This window comes from Rattus norvegicus, chromosome 12, assembly GCF_021556685.1.
Source record: "Rattus norvegicus strain SHRSP/BbbUtx chromosome 12, alternate assembly SHRSP_T2T, whole genome shotgun sequence".
Classification (NCBI taxonomy): Eukaryota; Metazoa; Chordata; class Mammalia; order Rodentia; family Muridae; genus Rattus; species Rattus norvegicus.
The window spans coordinates 42,435,344-42,450,337 of record NC_141545.1 but is presented as its reverse complement, the minus strand read 5'-3'; the positions used below and the strand labels follow the sequence as shown (position 1 = coordinate 42,450,337).

General features: G+C 51.2%; 1 protein-coding gene across 2 annotated transcripts in view; it reads right to left on the bottom strand.

Annotated features, from left to right (window-relative positions):
* The window catches only part of Ptpn11 (protein tyrosine phosphatase, non-receptor type 11), a 59,770-nt gene that overhangs the window by 13,538 nt on the left and 31,238 nt on the right, over positions 1 to 14,994 (bottom strand). The window contains 7 exon segments of one of the 2 annotated variants that reach the window (NM_001177593.1): positions 108 to 259; positions 691 to 758; positions 1,614 to 1,780; positions 5,632 to 5,763; positions 9,003 to 9,161; positions 9,253 to 9,332; positions 11,994 to 12,090. In NM_001177593.1, the coding sequence (NP_001171064.1) occupies positions 108 to 259; positions 691 to 758; positions 1,614 to 1,780; positions 5,632 to 5,763; positions 9,003 to 9,161; positions 9,253 to 9,332; positions 11,994 to 12,090 (855 nt within the window). 2 annotated transcript variants of the gene reach the window in all.

Sequence of the window (14,994 nt, the reverse complement as noted above, 5' to 3'; positions counted from 1 at the left end):
AACTGTTAACATTTCCCCAGTGAAGAGACCCCATGCTCTGGCGCTAAGAGCACAAGTCCAGGAGCCTGGACAGGAGCTGAGCCCACGTGTGAGCTCCCACTCCATACCTGCTCCTCCTCGATCCTGCGTTGCAGCGTCTCTATGTAGTGCTGGACGGCCATGTAGATGAACCGGTACTGTGCTTCTGTCTGGACCATCCCTGACCTCTGGGACCGTACCATCTGAATGGTTTTAGGAACGTCGATGTCACAGTCCACACCTGCAAAACACAGACCGTGGAGCCACAGGAGCACACAGGGCTAGGGTGAGCCTCTGGGCACTGGACTCCATAGCAGGAAAGGCACAGCTTGCCCTTCCCTCAGCACCAGCCATGCATGCAGCTGTAGGGCAGGACTACTGAGCCAACGCTCACAACAATGCCAGAAATGCTGGGACAAAGTGAGTAGGTCAGAAGCCCCTCCCTTCCCGAGAATGCCACCCCACAGGTGAGGGGATGAGTGGCAGGTAACAGGAGAGAGACAGAGCTAGGACACTGTTTTAGAGCAAAGTTCATTGAAAGTGGATCTCATCTGGATTTCCACGACTGTTTCTTTCTCCTGCAAACCCTCTCTCCCTGACTATTTTTCTTGGCACTCTCCTGTCACAAACTAGAAACAGGAACTGCGGCTTCTTGTCCTCCAGATGACCTACCTTTCTCTCGGATGATGTCAATAAGGATATCAATCACAATGAACGTTCCTGTCCGGCCAATCCCAGCACTGCAGGCAGAAGAGTAAAGAGCAGGGAAGTCTCACTCAGAAGCAAGTTATCAATGCCTACAGGCTCTGTTCTGTGTCTACAAGATGTGTCTAGAAACAGTTACATATCACCTCCCCTGCCTGTCGATGGGGGAAGTCCTGGCGTAAGCCTCTAGGGAGTGTCTGGGGGGACGATGCCTCTGAGGCTAGGGAGGGGGTGCAAGGGGAGGTTTTGTCATGAGGTGCACAGTGCTGAGCCTGGAGGCCCTGAACAACACGTGGCATCCTATATCTACCCCCAAGTTTCATACAAGTTTTACTTGAAAACAGTTGGACAAATTATGGCTCTTCTGGGCTTAGATACTTGCCCACAGACTTGTGGCTTCCTGTATCAAAGGCCACAGCAGATATTCAGAGGAAGAAATGTGTGTCCGTTTCTTTCTTAAATAGCCAAAACCTAGCTGCAAAACCCACATTTATGGTGGTTTTAAAAAGACAAAAACAAAAAACAAAAAACAAAAAACGGGAACAGTACCGCAACATTCTGGAGGCAGAGGCAGTGGTCAACCTGGACCACACAGTGAAATCCTATCTCAAAATAACAACAAAAAGTGACCGACGAGGAAAGCTTCACCCATTTCTGGACTGGCTCCGCATATGAATGCGAATGAAGAAACCAAAGCATCCCTCATAACCAGACACTCTGCTGTGGTGGCCCTGGGGCAGCCTCCACAAAGGCCTATGTGAGAAGGGACGGCCTCTGAATGAGCAGCATGCACAGTGCTGGGAACGGCGAGTCACATCTCCACGGAGAACATGTGACTCCCGCACCCCTAAGTTAAAGAAACTATTAAAGGAAACCAAGCTGGCTGTCACCTGCAGTGAACCACGACAGGGCCTGCATCCACGATGCTCTCCTGCTTGTGGTGGACCTCCTCCAGGAAGTCCAGCACACCTCCAGGGTCACTAGGCACACCGTGGTCTGGCCAGGTCCGAAAGTGGTACTGCCAGACGGTTCTCTCTGTGTTTCCCTGGAGTAGAGCCAAGAAAAGCCAGAACAGAATTAAATAAACCAAAGGCTGAGGAATCGTGGCCGCTGAGCTTTCTTAGCACCTTCCAGAATGGAAACCCATTCTCTGGCCCCAAGAGTGCTTCTCTGAGAATTAATGGGTCAGCCTGGAAGGAGCATCTGCCTGTCAGGTGATGTAAGACATCCAGGTTAGGCAATTTGTGCTGGCAAAATGTAGCCAAGACACAGCCCTGAGTCATCGGAGCCGGCCATATTCCCTGACTTCCTCAGTCAGACAGCACTCATGTTCAGAGGCCATGAGGGACCCTTGCCCTCAAGGCCTCACGCAGGCACCCACACCCGTCACAGCCAGAAGATGGACTTTGTGAATTAGATGGTGAGACCTGGGTTCAAATCCCAGGCAGACCCTTACTATAGTCACCGCTACAAACTCGACCCCCAAATGCATTTGCAAAGAACTGTTTCTCACACAGGGACTAAAGGAGCTGAACAACGGGCTCTCTCAGCTAACAGGAAGTAATGGTGGGGACTGAGAATATACTGGCTGATCTTAGTGACAAGGCCCAGGGATCAACAGACAGAGGCACCAGGACCATTTCGGCCACAGAAGCTCAAAGCTGGTCCAGAAGAAAGGAAAGGAAGAAGAGACGGCAGGAAGGGCAGAAGGTGTGAGGGGGAGAGAAGGGAAAGGCAGGGCTCTCAGAGGGAGGGAGACTTCAATACCAGCCAACACTGGTGAACCTCCTTACATCCAAGGACTCTTACTGCGATTAAAACAAAATCTCCTGTGTGCTACCTGCGTCTAAATAACTGATGACATGGAAAACTAGCTTTGTTGTCACTACGTGACCTGAAACCCAGGCAGTTTCGTGAGTCACAGACAGGTCAGCGAGAGAGAGCGAACACGCATGGACGCGCTGCATGGCAGCACCCCTTCTTAGCCAGGGCATCGCTGCTCATCAGTGCTGTGCAGCGGGTGATTTGCCATGGCCAGGCGGGAGCCGGAGGGACCCATGCTGGCCTCGTGCCACCATGACAAGATGGAGCAAGGCCTGCAGCATTCTGTGTCCCCAGAGACAAGCCACACAGCACTGTCACTCCCCCGAGGAGCGCTGCTCGGAGCACTGGCAAGTCGTGAGGTGTCACGAGGGGACTGGCAAGGCAGCTCAGCAGGTAAAACACCTGCCACCAAACCTGACCAGGCCAGTGCTATCCTCGAAAACCTCACGGCAGACGAGAACCAGCTCCTGAAAGCTGTCCTCTGACCTCCACAGGTATGCCAAGAGGCACACCTCCCGTGGCTCGCCCTCACCATGTACACACCCCTCAGAGAGCACTCGGACAGATCCTTTCTGCTCACCATCAGCCCCAGGCTCTGTTCCTCCCGCTCCCAGCACTACAGGAGAAAGCTGTGGCTGGACCCAGCCCACTCATGGCACACTGGGTCACAGCCCTCTGCCCAGCCTCCCTGATATCTGCACTTCCATGGCTCAAAGAATTCCCACAGAATCCCTGCTGTCCCTCATGCAGCCTACTCTGCAAGTCTGGGGGCTACAGGGTCATCCTGTGCTCACTACCACCCAACCTATCACTTCCTCTACAAGGATCCCAAGGCAGCCTCTGCTGTCCAGCTCTCCTGCCACCACCACCACCACCACCACCCCAGGCCAATCCCCACCATCTCCCCTCACCACTCTAGACAGCCTCCAACTGGTCCTAAGCTCTCCCTGCACCAGCCTCACCCCTCCATGCTGAGGGTCAGAGGGTGAGTGCTCAGCGCCCGCTGTGGCTGCCTGGTCACAAGGTAAGCATCCATTCCTCTCCCACCCATCCTCACCACACTGCACCTTGGGCTCGGCCCTAACTGCACTCTGCAGTGACACATCAGGGCATGTGGTTCAAAGTCATCTGGACAGTGTAGTGCAACCCAAGAGAGCGGAGACAGCACCGGTGCTGTCTGTCCCCAGCAAGCAGCACAGTGCTAGAAACATACGTGCCCTCAGAACTCCTGACAGCCGATGGAGAGGCCTGATCAACAGGATGCTCAATGCATGCACACAGCAGTCTGCTCTGGCTTCTCACACTGGCCACAACAACGCTGTCCACTCAGACTCAAGCTCTGAGACACCTCTAGTCTGTCTCCCTTCCCTCCAATAGCCTAACTGTCCTGACCCCCTGCAAATCCCTTTCCAGAGGCCCAACAGTCACTGCTTCCATTCCATTCCCAAGCAAAGGAGTAAGTACAGCAGGAGAGACCACTGCTGAAGACATGGAGAGCAGGCCAAAGGCCTGGACCAACAGAGACCTCCTGGTAGGCCTCATGGCCAGGAGGAATATCCCATTCCTCGGGCTGCAGAGACCTCCAGATCACAGCTGTATACATGCTCACTGGGCACAAGAATTGAGACAAGTTCCAAACGGTGGACAAAGCTCAGAGCTCGTAATACAACATCCCCAACCACATGGCAGAGAGAACTAGTTCCCACAGATGGCCCTCTAACCTGTGCATGCATACACGCATGCACGTACACACACACACACACACACACCCACGGTAAATGTACAACTGAATAAATAAACTTCAATACTCAGGAGTCAGGCATTGGGGGCATGCCTTTAATTCCAACACACTGGAGAGAGAGGCAGGTGAATCTCTGTGAGTTTGAGGCTATCCTGGTCTATGTACAAGTTCCAGGCCAGCCAGATAATCAAAATAAAATAAAAATACTCAGACAGTCATGGCGACACACACCTTTAATCCCAGGACTAAGAAGTCAGAGCCAGGAGTTGGGGATCTGGCTCAGTGGTAGAGCGCTTGCCTAGGAAGCGCAAGGTCCTGGGTTCAACCCCCAGCCCCGAAAAAAAGAAAAGAAAAAAAAAAAAGAAGTCAGAGGCAGGAGGATATCAGTGAATTTGAGCCCGGCTTGTCTCTGTACCCAGTTCCAGGCCAGTCAGGGATACATAGTGAAACCCTATCTCAAAGTAATAGTAGTGGTAGTAATAATAATCATCTTATTTATAACATTACTAAGTATTGTAAGTAATAATTAATTTATTAATTTTTAAAGCTATTTCCAACAAGACCTAACCCAAGAGTACTTCTGCAACACCCTCCCCAAGCTCTCCTGCCCAGTACCCCATTCCTGCAGTCAGGATATCAGTATGCAGCTCAAACAACTCCAGAGCCCAGAAGGCCACTCGGAAGTCCAGCTCACTCCACCGGGAGTGCCCCACTCACTCAGGGCATTGCTATCTGAGTGCAGGGCTTCTCAGCGTAGCTGGCCTTAATCCATGAGGACAATAGTGGTTTCTTCATCTAGGAGTCCCCAAAGAAATCAAACGTGGCTTTTCTTAACACACAAAATGACTCCACACCGAACCCTGTTCTGTTTTGGAGTTAGCCCCTTCAGGGCTGACCTGAGCCACAGCCAGGGAAGAGAGCTACGGCACTAACCTTGATCACAGATGGGCCTGGGACAGCTGCTGCTCCTCCTACTTGGAGCCTGTTCTGCCTGCACGCATGGCCCCTCTGGTTGGCAACTCGGCAAGTGTCACCTCTCAGAAGCCCTCCCTCCCTAACCTGTCTCATGTCCCAGTCACTCTTGAAATCACAAGAGCTGAAGGCCAGGAAGCTGGTGGTTACCCTTACCCCACCTCTCCAGGCTCTGTGAAGGCAGGGCCTGTGCCTTTCTTGCTCACAAGGCACGGTAGTGCCAGGCTGGGCCCAGCATCTATGAGGCACCCAATGGCACTCAATCAGTGAGTGACAGGACACAGGACAAAGGCTGAAATGTGGGCGGAGCACCACAATGACTGCAAACCATGGGCAGCTACTCGGTGTTTAGAATCCGACAATATACTTACTTGTCCGACCTTAGAGAGTTTGAGTTCTCGTAAGGTGTAGTCATGCGCAGCACTTTCTCTGACGTTCCTCACACGCATGACGCCATACTCTTTGAGTGCACACTCATCAGGCCAGTACTTGACACACTTGCTCTGCAGGAAGCAGAAGGAGTCAGTTAACATCCAACCCTCGTGAGAGCCCGGGTCCGCAATGAAGGTCCTGTCTTCCCAGGCCTCCTGGTGACAGCAGCAGGGTCCAGGCCTGCCTCGTCCTCTAGAAGGCCCACAACAGAAGAATGCAAATAGGCGGCCACAGGGAAGGAAGACAGGCTGGCCTCATCGGCTGGGCCCAGCCCCAAAGCAGAGCCAACACCTGCTTATTCAGCTCTGAGGAAGAAACAGGCAAAGATGTCCCCAGGCAAGCAGAACTTGCAATCCCAGCACTCCACCAGTCACTCTGAGGGGATAGAAGGTGGGACTCTGGGGATGGGCAGATAGCTGCCATTGTCCTATCACCGGTGCCGTGATTTCTCTGACCCAAGTGTGAGCAGCTCACTCAGAGTGGCAGCCAGGGTCTGAGCCAGCTGCTTTCTCTACATCCAGGCTCATCTGACATGGGCCACAGCTGCTTCCCAGAACTGAGAAAACAGTCTGCAATGGCTGCTGGTTTCAGGAACAGATGGGACAAGCACGCACCATTACTAGTTTTGGGAAGCAGAGACTGGCAGGTCTCTGTGAGCTCAGGGCCAACCTGGTCTACACAGCAAGTTCCAGGCCAGGCCAACCACAGTTGTATAGTGGGATCCTGAAAGGCAGACTGAAAGCTGAGTGTGCACACTTGTAGTCCCTGAAGGCAGAGGCAGGAGAATCACGTCAAGTGTAAGTCTGGGCTGCTCTGTGTAGTAACAGGCCAGTCAGAATTATATAGCAAGACCTTGTCTCAAACCAAACAAACAACAGGGCAGGCAGCTGAGGAAGACAGTAACAGTGACAAAAAGGAAAGAGGTCTTGTCCAGCTGAGGAACAGTTCCACCATGTACCTTTGAGGAGCCCAAGACAGAGCATGCTCTGTTTGTCTTCCCGGAAGCAGTCACCCCAGACACCCACTTTCTAAAACCACCCAAGTGAACAGCAGCAAGGAACCAGAATAGAGCACCTTACAGGTGATGAAAAACGAGGACCGCTAGCTACAGAGCAGTGAGGGAGCATGGCAGAAGGAGCAGCTGATGGTGTGATCTCTTCCTCTGTGTTTAACAGCCTAGTTGGATTTCTATCATTGCCAATGTAACGGTACTGTTTTCTGGCCAATCAAGTCGGAGGATTTCTCTGGTCACTACAGAGACCTCAACAGAGAACACAAAATCATCTTGAAAAGGGACATTTTAGCTGAGTCAACACCTGCAACCCTCTGCCCAGTTCTGTGCGTGTTTGCAGGGCTACTACGTAGGAGAGCTGCCACAGTCTGGGTTTCCTTCTGTGCAGTGAGGGACACGGGCTGTAAACCAAGGCTACCAAGAGACTCCAAGGCTACTGTGTGCACTCCCAGGGTGACATGGGAGACTGGGTAGAGGAGGTGAGGACTGGAACTGAGCACAGGCCCAGGCCCATCCTGCATAGTCTTTCTGCTCTGGAGTTTCCAACTGTACCTCCAATGGTGGCTGACCCAATTCCTCTGACATCTCCATCAAGCAGGAAGCGGGAACTGGGCAGAGCCCAGGAACTCAGGACACCTGAAGGCATGCAGAAGTACGCCAACCAAACCGTGCACCATAACTTGCCTCTCGGCTGCCAGATTGAACTACCAAGAGTCCCATCTGTCTCTGATAGCTTCTATATGTAAGACTGCACTCAATTTTTATATAAAGGAATAGAGGATATCCATGCAAAACCTCTAACCAGAACACAGATAAAACCCAGATGTTAAAACCCTATAAGCTGATTTCACTTTGGAATGATGCAAAGGCAGCACAGTCTTTCAAGAAGCCGCCTGCTTTCCTGGAGATGTGACATACTGAGAACTCTGGGAACCTGCAGCTTCCTAAGGAAGTAGGGAGCTCAGCTCAAGGCTATGAGGCTGGAGTGTGGGGTAGGACGACAGAGGATGGCTAGGTGGTTGATACAACAATCCTCCACATCCAATCAAGCATAGGCCTGTGAAGAATTAAAGACAGGAACAAGACTGTTCATTCAGCTGAGCACAACCACAGACAGACGACGGGCTACAGGCCAACGTGTACTGGCAATGGAAGACACGAGCTGTCTATCAAGTCGCACCGAGAGGCAGAATGGAGGAGCTACTGTGGGAAGCACAGCCTGGGGCGAGCCAGTGCAGGAGAGTTCACGTCAGTGACAGCAGGGTCTCCATGCTAGAGTGGACGGGTGGGACAAAGGCGGCTGCAACCTCCACAGGAGTGTAGTGTGGGTGACACTGTGGCATCAATGTACTCTGTTCCTATAGGTCCCTCCCTCTTCTCCTTCTGCCTCTGGACCCAGCAGGGTAACACCACCTTACCTAATCTGCAGAAGAAAGCATATGATACGAACAACAGAATTAGCACATCTGGATGTTAAAACAGTGACTATAAACACAGTCCTGTGATCAAAACAGAAAAATCATGTCAGGAGACAGAAAATATTAAAACTCCCAAGCAAAGCCTGCCATGAACATGCACCAGTCAGGCCTGGGAACGAGCACACACTCCACGAAGGACATGTCCTGGCTCAGACAGAGGGAAAGAGAACGGACAAGACTCCACCATGTAGCTAGGGCTAGGGGAGTGGCACTGAGCAGCCTTCTGTATGGCTCCTCGAGTGGCACTGAGAGAAGTGGGACCTAGGTTTTAAAAGTCAGAAGCAAACAGTAACTAAAAGAATCCATGATTCCACAGCACTCCATGAGCTCCAATCAGAAAGCACTGAACAGCACGCTGGACCCATAGGTGCTCACCTGCATCCCAGCACTGAAAGGCAGGAGCACTAAGGGGTCCCTTTAAACACCAGGCTTTCCTATACAGAGCTCAAGGCTAGGCTGAACTATAAGACACTGTGTCTTTAAAAACAGTCAGAGAAGAGGAGGAGGAGGAGGCAAATAAATACATACACTGAGACAAATCCAGTCAAGTCTGTTTTTCCAGGGGGTCAGCCAGACCCACCTGACACATTCAATATTTTGTTGTTTATTTGTTTTCTGAGACAGGGTTTCTCTGTGTAGCCCTGGCTGTCTTGGAACTCACTCTGTAGACCAGGCTGGCCTCGAACTCAGAGATCTGCCTGTTTCTTCATTCTGAGTGCTGGGATTAAAGCCATACACCACCACCATCCAGAAACACATCCAAGCACACAGAGCCCATAGCTTGGGGGGGGGGGGGAGGTGAGAGAAGATCAGTGTGTACCTTCCCTCTCTCCACTTCCTTTGTGGTCATGACAATGACTCGAGAGTTCTCCTGGAACACCATCCGCCAGAAGTCATTCACCGTGTTCTGCAGGCAGCCTTGAGTGGCAATGTAACTCTTTTTGGGTTTTGAATTGTTGCACTTGGTTTCAAATTCAGGCTAGAAATTAGGAAGAAAAGCCTTCAAGCATTTGAAAGATGGTGTCATGGGTATAAAGATGGGCAGAGAACACAGCAAAAGTCAAGCTTACCATGATGATGTTGGCGTTGATGTAATCAGAAACTGGCTCGTTGGGATCCCCATCGTGCAGGACAACCCTGGTATGATCAACTGAGGAGAAAGAGCACAGCTGTCAGTCCTCAGAGCTTCAGCGGAAGCCAGCTGCGCTCAGGCCAGGCCAGTCTAACAGTGAGTCCTCCACAACACCAAACCTCCAGTCAGCACATGAGCAGCCCGCCCAGGACAGGAGTGCCACTGAGCATTCTCAGTAATCCCTGTCTTGGTGACACTGAGGGTACAGGACTCATGGCTGCCACTGGGTGTGGGAGCCTTCTATGCTGTCTTTGTAACGTCTTATGGATCCAGAATTATTTCGACCCAAAAGGTTTTTCCCTTTCAGTGACGAAGATAGGGACTGAACCCAGAGCCTTGCACATGCTAGGCAAACAGTGTGCTACTGAGCTATATCCCAGCTGGTTTCTTAAAGGAGGAAGAGTAAAATTTAGTATCTGTAAGACAAGATTCATAAAGTATGAGTTATCTTAATTCTGTATGAAAACATATTATCGGTGTAAACTTCTGAGTGCTCTATCAAAAGCGACATAGTTTACAATGGGAATCAGCAGCAGGGCTGGATGTGTTTCATGGAGAGAATTTTGATGTTCTGCCTCATCTCATCCCATCTCTAAAGAAATAAGACGTGTACCTCACAGGATGGTGCAGGCCTGGAATCCTGGCTACACAGAAGGACGAAACAGGAGAACTATAAGTTCAAAGCCTACCTGGGCAACTTAGGAAACTGTCTCAAAAAAAAAAAAAAAAAGATAACAAAAAGAAAAAAAAAGAAAAGGAAAAAGTTTTTAAGAAAGGGCTGGTGATGTAGCCCTGGATTCAACCACCACTATTAAAGAAGAAGAAGGCTCAGAGGACACATGTGACTGATGGCTGACACAGCACCAGGCAGGTCATCTGGGAAGTGGTAAGCAGTTGTTCCCTCCAGCTTCTCCTCAGCTGCACCTTACCTGAGAGCCAGTGGAGTTCTGAGGGGGAAAATTTAAGAACAAAAAGAATTTGATCCTCCAAGGCCCCAGGACCCCTCTTCAGCTCCTCTTGATTCTCTGCAAACTTAAGTTTGCTTTTCTCATGAGAGTGATGCCTCCTCACCCTCCCATGCTTACCTATACAAGTCAGACAGCCACGTGACACACACACACACACACACACACGCACACGCACACACACAGATACACGGCATCTTTGACCAGTTGAACCCTAAGGCCAATGCTCCCCAGCTCTGCTCCAGCATCCAGCAGCAAGCCTCTGCATTCAGAGCCTCTACGTGAACCACGTATACACGTAAGCACACCTTACAGCAGAGGCTGAAATTCTGAGTGCTCCCTTTCCCCCATGCAGCACCCTGCACAGCCCACCCTGAGGTGGCAAGAACTCTGCCCTTAGGGCTCAAGTGTCCACTTCTCCCACTGGCAACATTGCTACATGAGCTGGTGAGATGAGCGTAGCAAGAATGCCTGCTGTCACGCAAGTGGTGCGCATGCGCACAGGCAAAACACACGCACATAAAATGGGGCGGGGGGGGGGGGGGGCGTGCAACACCTACTTCAGTTGGGCCCCGTGGTGCATATCTGCCATCCCAGATACTTAAGAGGCGGAGACAGGAGCACGGTAAGTGCAAGACCTGCCTATTATCAGGTAAATTCAAGGCCAGCCTGGGTAAGCTCATGAAACCCTTTCTCAAAATAAAAGGCAGAAAGAGGGCTGGATATATAGCTTCAGTCTCTATGTTTTTGCCCTGTAAGCACGAAGAACTGGGTTTGATCCTCAAAACCCACTTTTAAAAGCTGGCCATTGCAGCACATACATCTGAGCCCAATCCCAGCAAAACGCAGTCAGGCAGATTCCCAGGCTCTCTGACAAGCTACCCTAGCCTCACAGGGGAGTTCCTGTCTCAAAAAGCAAAGTAGATGGCAGCTGAGGAGCAATGCCCAAGGCCGTCTTCTGGACTCCACATACAAGTGTATGTGAACCCGAAGGCACACACTAACTAATTAGTGAACAAGAAAACAGAAAAAAGGGTGGGGATGGACTCCACAGGCATGCACATGTATCCACACACTAGTAAACATGAACACATGATACACACACACACACACACACACACACACACCAGCTGGGGATGACACAGCACAGCAGCAGAATGCTCACCCTGAGAGTGAGACCTGCCGTTCAATTTCCCCACACTCCGAGACAAGACAAAGCGCCCTGCTTTGTGTCTCCCTTGTTCCAGATTAGGTCATACCAAATGTGCAACAGTAGAGTGAGCTCCAACCTGTGTGGTGATGGCGTCCTCACTGAAGGCCCTGCTCCCTGCCACCACGTGTACATTACAGGGGACCCAGCTTTGTTCACATGGTCCCTTCCTTGTCGCAGGAGCTGGGCCAGCAGAAGGTGATGAGCCCTGTGGGTTCTCCTTTCTCCAAGTGGGAAACAAAGGCCCAGAGGAGAGAGAGGCCCTACCTCTTAGACTTGTCAAGAGGAACAAAGCCACAGCTCTCAGACTCTGAGGCGCGTGCCTGAGTCTGACTCTGAGTCACACGAGCCCCAGGGTTGTTACGTGTACAAAGACCAGGAAACACCACAGAGAGCCTCCTACTCTGGCGTTGGGAGGGTGTCAGTCCCATGGCGGCTGGTTATGTTAGCCAGCATGTGACCCCCGCGCAGTGACTGCTACTGAGGCAGGAGATTGATACTCACAGGGCAGGATGTTTTTGTATCTATTTTTGTTTTTATTTTCTTGTCTCTGTCCTTCTTTTCGGCTGTAGAGAAGTTTGCATTCCTGTTGCTGTAGAGTCTAGAAACAGAGAAAGTCAATTTTATCATGTATCAGATGTGCCCAAAAGAGGGACGTGAAATGGATCATGGGTAAGGGCGCCTGCTGCACTTCTGACGACCTGAGTTCAGTCCCCACAGACCACACGTGAAAGACAAGAACTTCTGAATGCTGTCCTTGAGCATCCACGCGTGCACGCACACATACACACATACACACACAAGCAAATCAACAAATGCAAAAAGTAAACTTAGATATAAAAAGTGACGGGGTGGGGGGTGGAGATGAGGGGAAGAAAAGAGAGATAAGAGAGAAAGAAGGGCAAGGAAAAGGAAGAGGAAAGAGAAGTAGCCAGCCTGGCCCTCGTCTGCTTGTGGAACTGGAGTCAGGGCCATGGGGACAAGAGCACCTATGCCCACAGCTCAGCCTCCTAACAGCAGTGCTCACAGGGACCTGTGCCAGCAGGAGAGCCTGATCCTAACCATGAGGACCCACCCGGGTGCACGCAGCACCTCTCCAGTGCCCAAGACGGTAGATCACAGGATAGGGCAGCCTGGGCCACCCTGCAACTTTGGAAAAGAACTGAGGAGAGAGGGAGAGAGGGAAGGAGGGAAGGAGAGAGGGAGAGAAGAACAACAAAATTCTATCCAGTCGCACAGAACTCTGGCTCTGACACTCTGTGGAGTCGGTCTACAGACTATTTAACACCTGGAAAGATGGTCGCAGTGAGCCTCACTCCCAGAACAGGATGTAAGCCACACACTTACACTGACCAGGGTACCGCCAACAGCAGCAGCAAACACACCAGGAAGGAAACATGGATACGAAGTTCAGTAAGCCTGGCCTTCTTTTTCTGTCTGTTTCACTGATTCAGCCTGTTTCCTTTTGCTGCTTTGCCCCTAAACTTGCTCCAGTCTGTGTAGTAAAGGCCTTTCAGACATGAGGACAGCGCTAGTGAGAGCTGTGAGAGCTGGCACAGGGTATGCAAGCAGAGCATGGCCATGGCCTTCTTTCATATGGACACTGGATGAGGCAGAAGCAGCTTGGTGTGAGATGACAAAGACCCCAGCCCAGCTTTGGGGTCCTCTGTGTCATGCCCAAGTCAGCACCTCAGTGACAGCTGTGTCCAGAGCCGCTGCTGCCCTACACTCCCCCAGGAAACCTGAACTAAATGCAAGGAGTTGACCCAGAAGGAAAAAGAACTGGGAGCAAGATGGACTCCAGAAGAAAATGCTAGACAGTTCTAAGGGAAAAGAACTGGGGAAACCATCAAGGAAAGAGATAAAGCAGGCAGGCAAAGCGAAACTGGCCCAGTCAGAAGTGGGAAAGAGGCAAGGACAGCACAGAGTGGGAAAAGCCAGGCTGAGGCAGTCAGGGAGGTTCGCGTCCAAAATGACAACGAAGTTCTCTTTAGCGCTCAGCAAGCCTAGCTGGTCGGTTCTGTGGTGCTGAAGATGGAGCCCAGGGTCTCTGATGTACACACGCTACACAGTGATCTGCCACAGAGCTGGTTTTTAATGGAAAATCACAGAGACAAATGAAGAGAACGAGAGACAGCTAAAATGAACAGGTAGGTTCCTTTATGAGGTGCCAACAGTGGCCAGGGAAGCTCTGTGCAAGGAGAGGCTGATCTACCCACACCACAGCAGCCTGCACTACTTCCACTTCACTTAGCTGAGATCTTAAACATGGGGAGAGACGTTGGGGATTTAAAACAAGTCTTGGGGGCTGGAGAGCTGGCTCAGTGGTTAGAGCACTGGTTGCTCTTCCAGAGGTCCTGAGCTCAATTCCCAGCAACCACATGGTGGCTCACAACCATCTGTAATGGGATCCGATGCCCTCTTCTGGTGTGTCTGAAGACAGCTACAGCATTCTCATAAATTGAAAAAAAAAAAAAAAAAAAGGTTCTGACTCTCAGTCTCAATATACACTGTTCAGCCTTGGCACACGGCTCATAATGCAAGTCTTTAACTGGTGGGGACCTGAACAGAAAGAAATAAGATCTGTAGAACCTGGACAATGCAATGCTTATGAGTTTTTTAAATGAGTTTGGATCAAGTAATTAAAGTCATCTGCCTTCTGGGAGCTGGCGTTCTCTGACCTTGAGTTGGCCTCAAAGGCGATGAGGTGGACGGGTCAGAGAGATACTACTCAAAACTAAGTACAAGCACTGAGGGGTCCGATCCTTCAAAAGCAGCCAGAGTAAGGAGCTGGGGGCCCTGGCAATGGCGACAGGGGAAGGACCTGCAGCTTTACTAAAGCTTGTGACCATCGCCTATGATCCAAACTTCATGTGACGTTTATCCATGAGTTCATGTTGCAGATCATCTCAGTAAAAGGTGGGGCCTGCACCTGCCTGGTCTATCTGAGCTCCTACAATGGGGGTGCTACCAAGAATGACCACGCCAGAGTAAACTCGAGAGTTTCACATCACCTTTGTCAGCACAACACCCATCAGGAGCTCTGTGCAACATTCCCAACTGCCTCTTGCACATGCTATGGCGATCACGTCAGGCCGTGAGCCCTGAAGGCTCCCAGGGGCCCAGCCCAGGCCCTGCACACAGGCAGTTGGGTGCTGATTCACAGCAGTGAGCAGCCTTTAGGGATAACAAGTGGGTAACGCCTACCCCGGCTTTCTCTCCATTACTCTGCAGCCCATCCCTACGAATGTCCAGGGCCCAAACTGCTCAGGCCTTTTCACTCCCACAATGAGAGCAGCTAGCTAGCCAATAAGAACTCAGGAGTTAGGATTGCCTATCCTATGTCTCCAGAGAACCTCCAGCTGTAGCCGAGATTAGCAGCTAGCCTCTGCCAAAACCACTTCTTCTGGGCACCAGGCAAATCGGGACAGGAGTCTGACTGTACTCAGTAGCCCTGCCCTACTCCAGGGTTGGTGTGCTGCAGTGTCCAGCTCGCCAGCAGTCC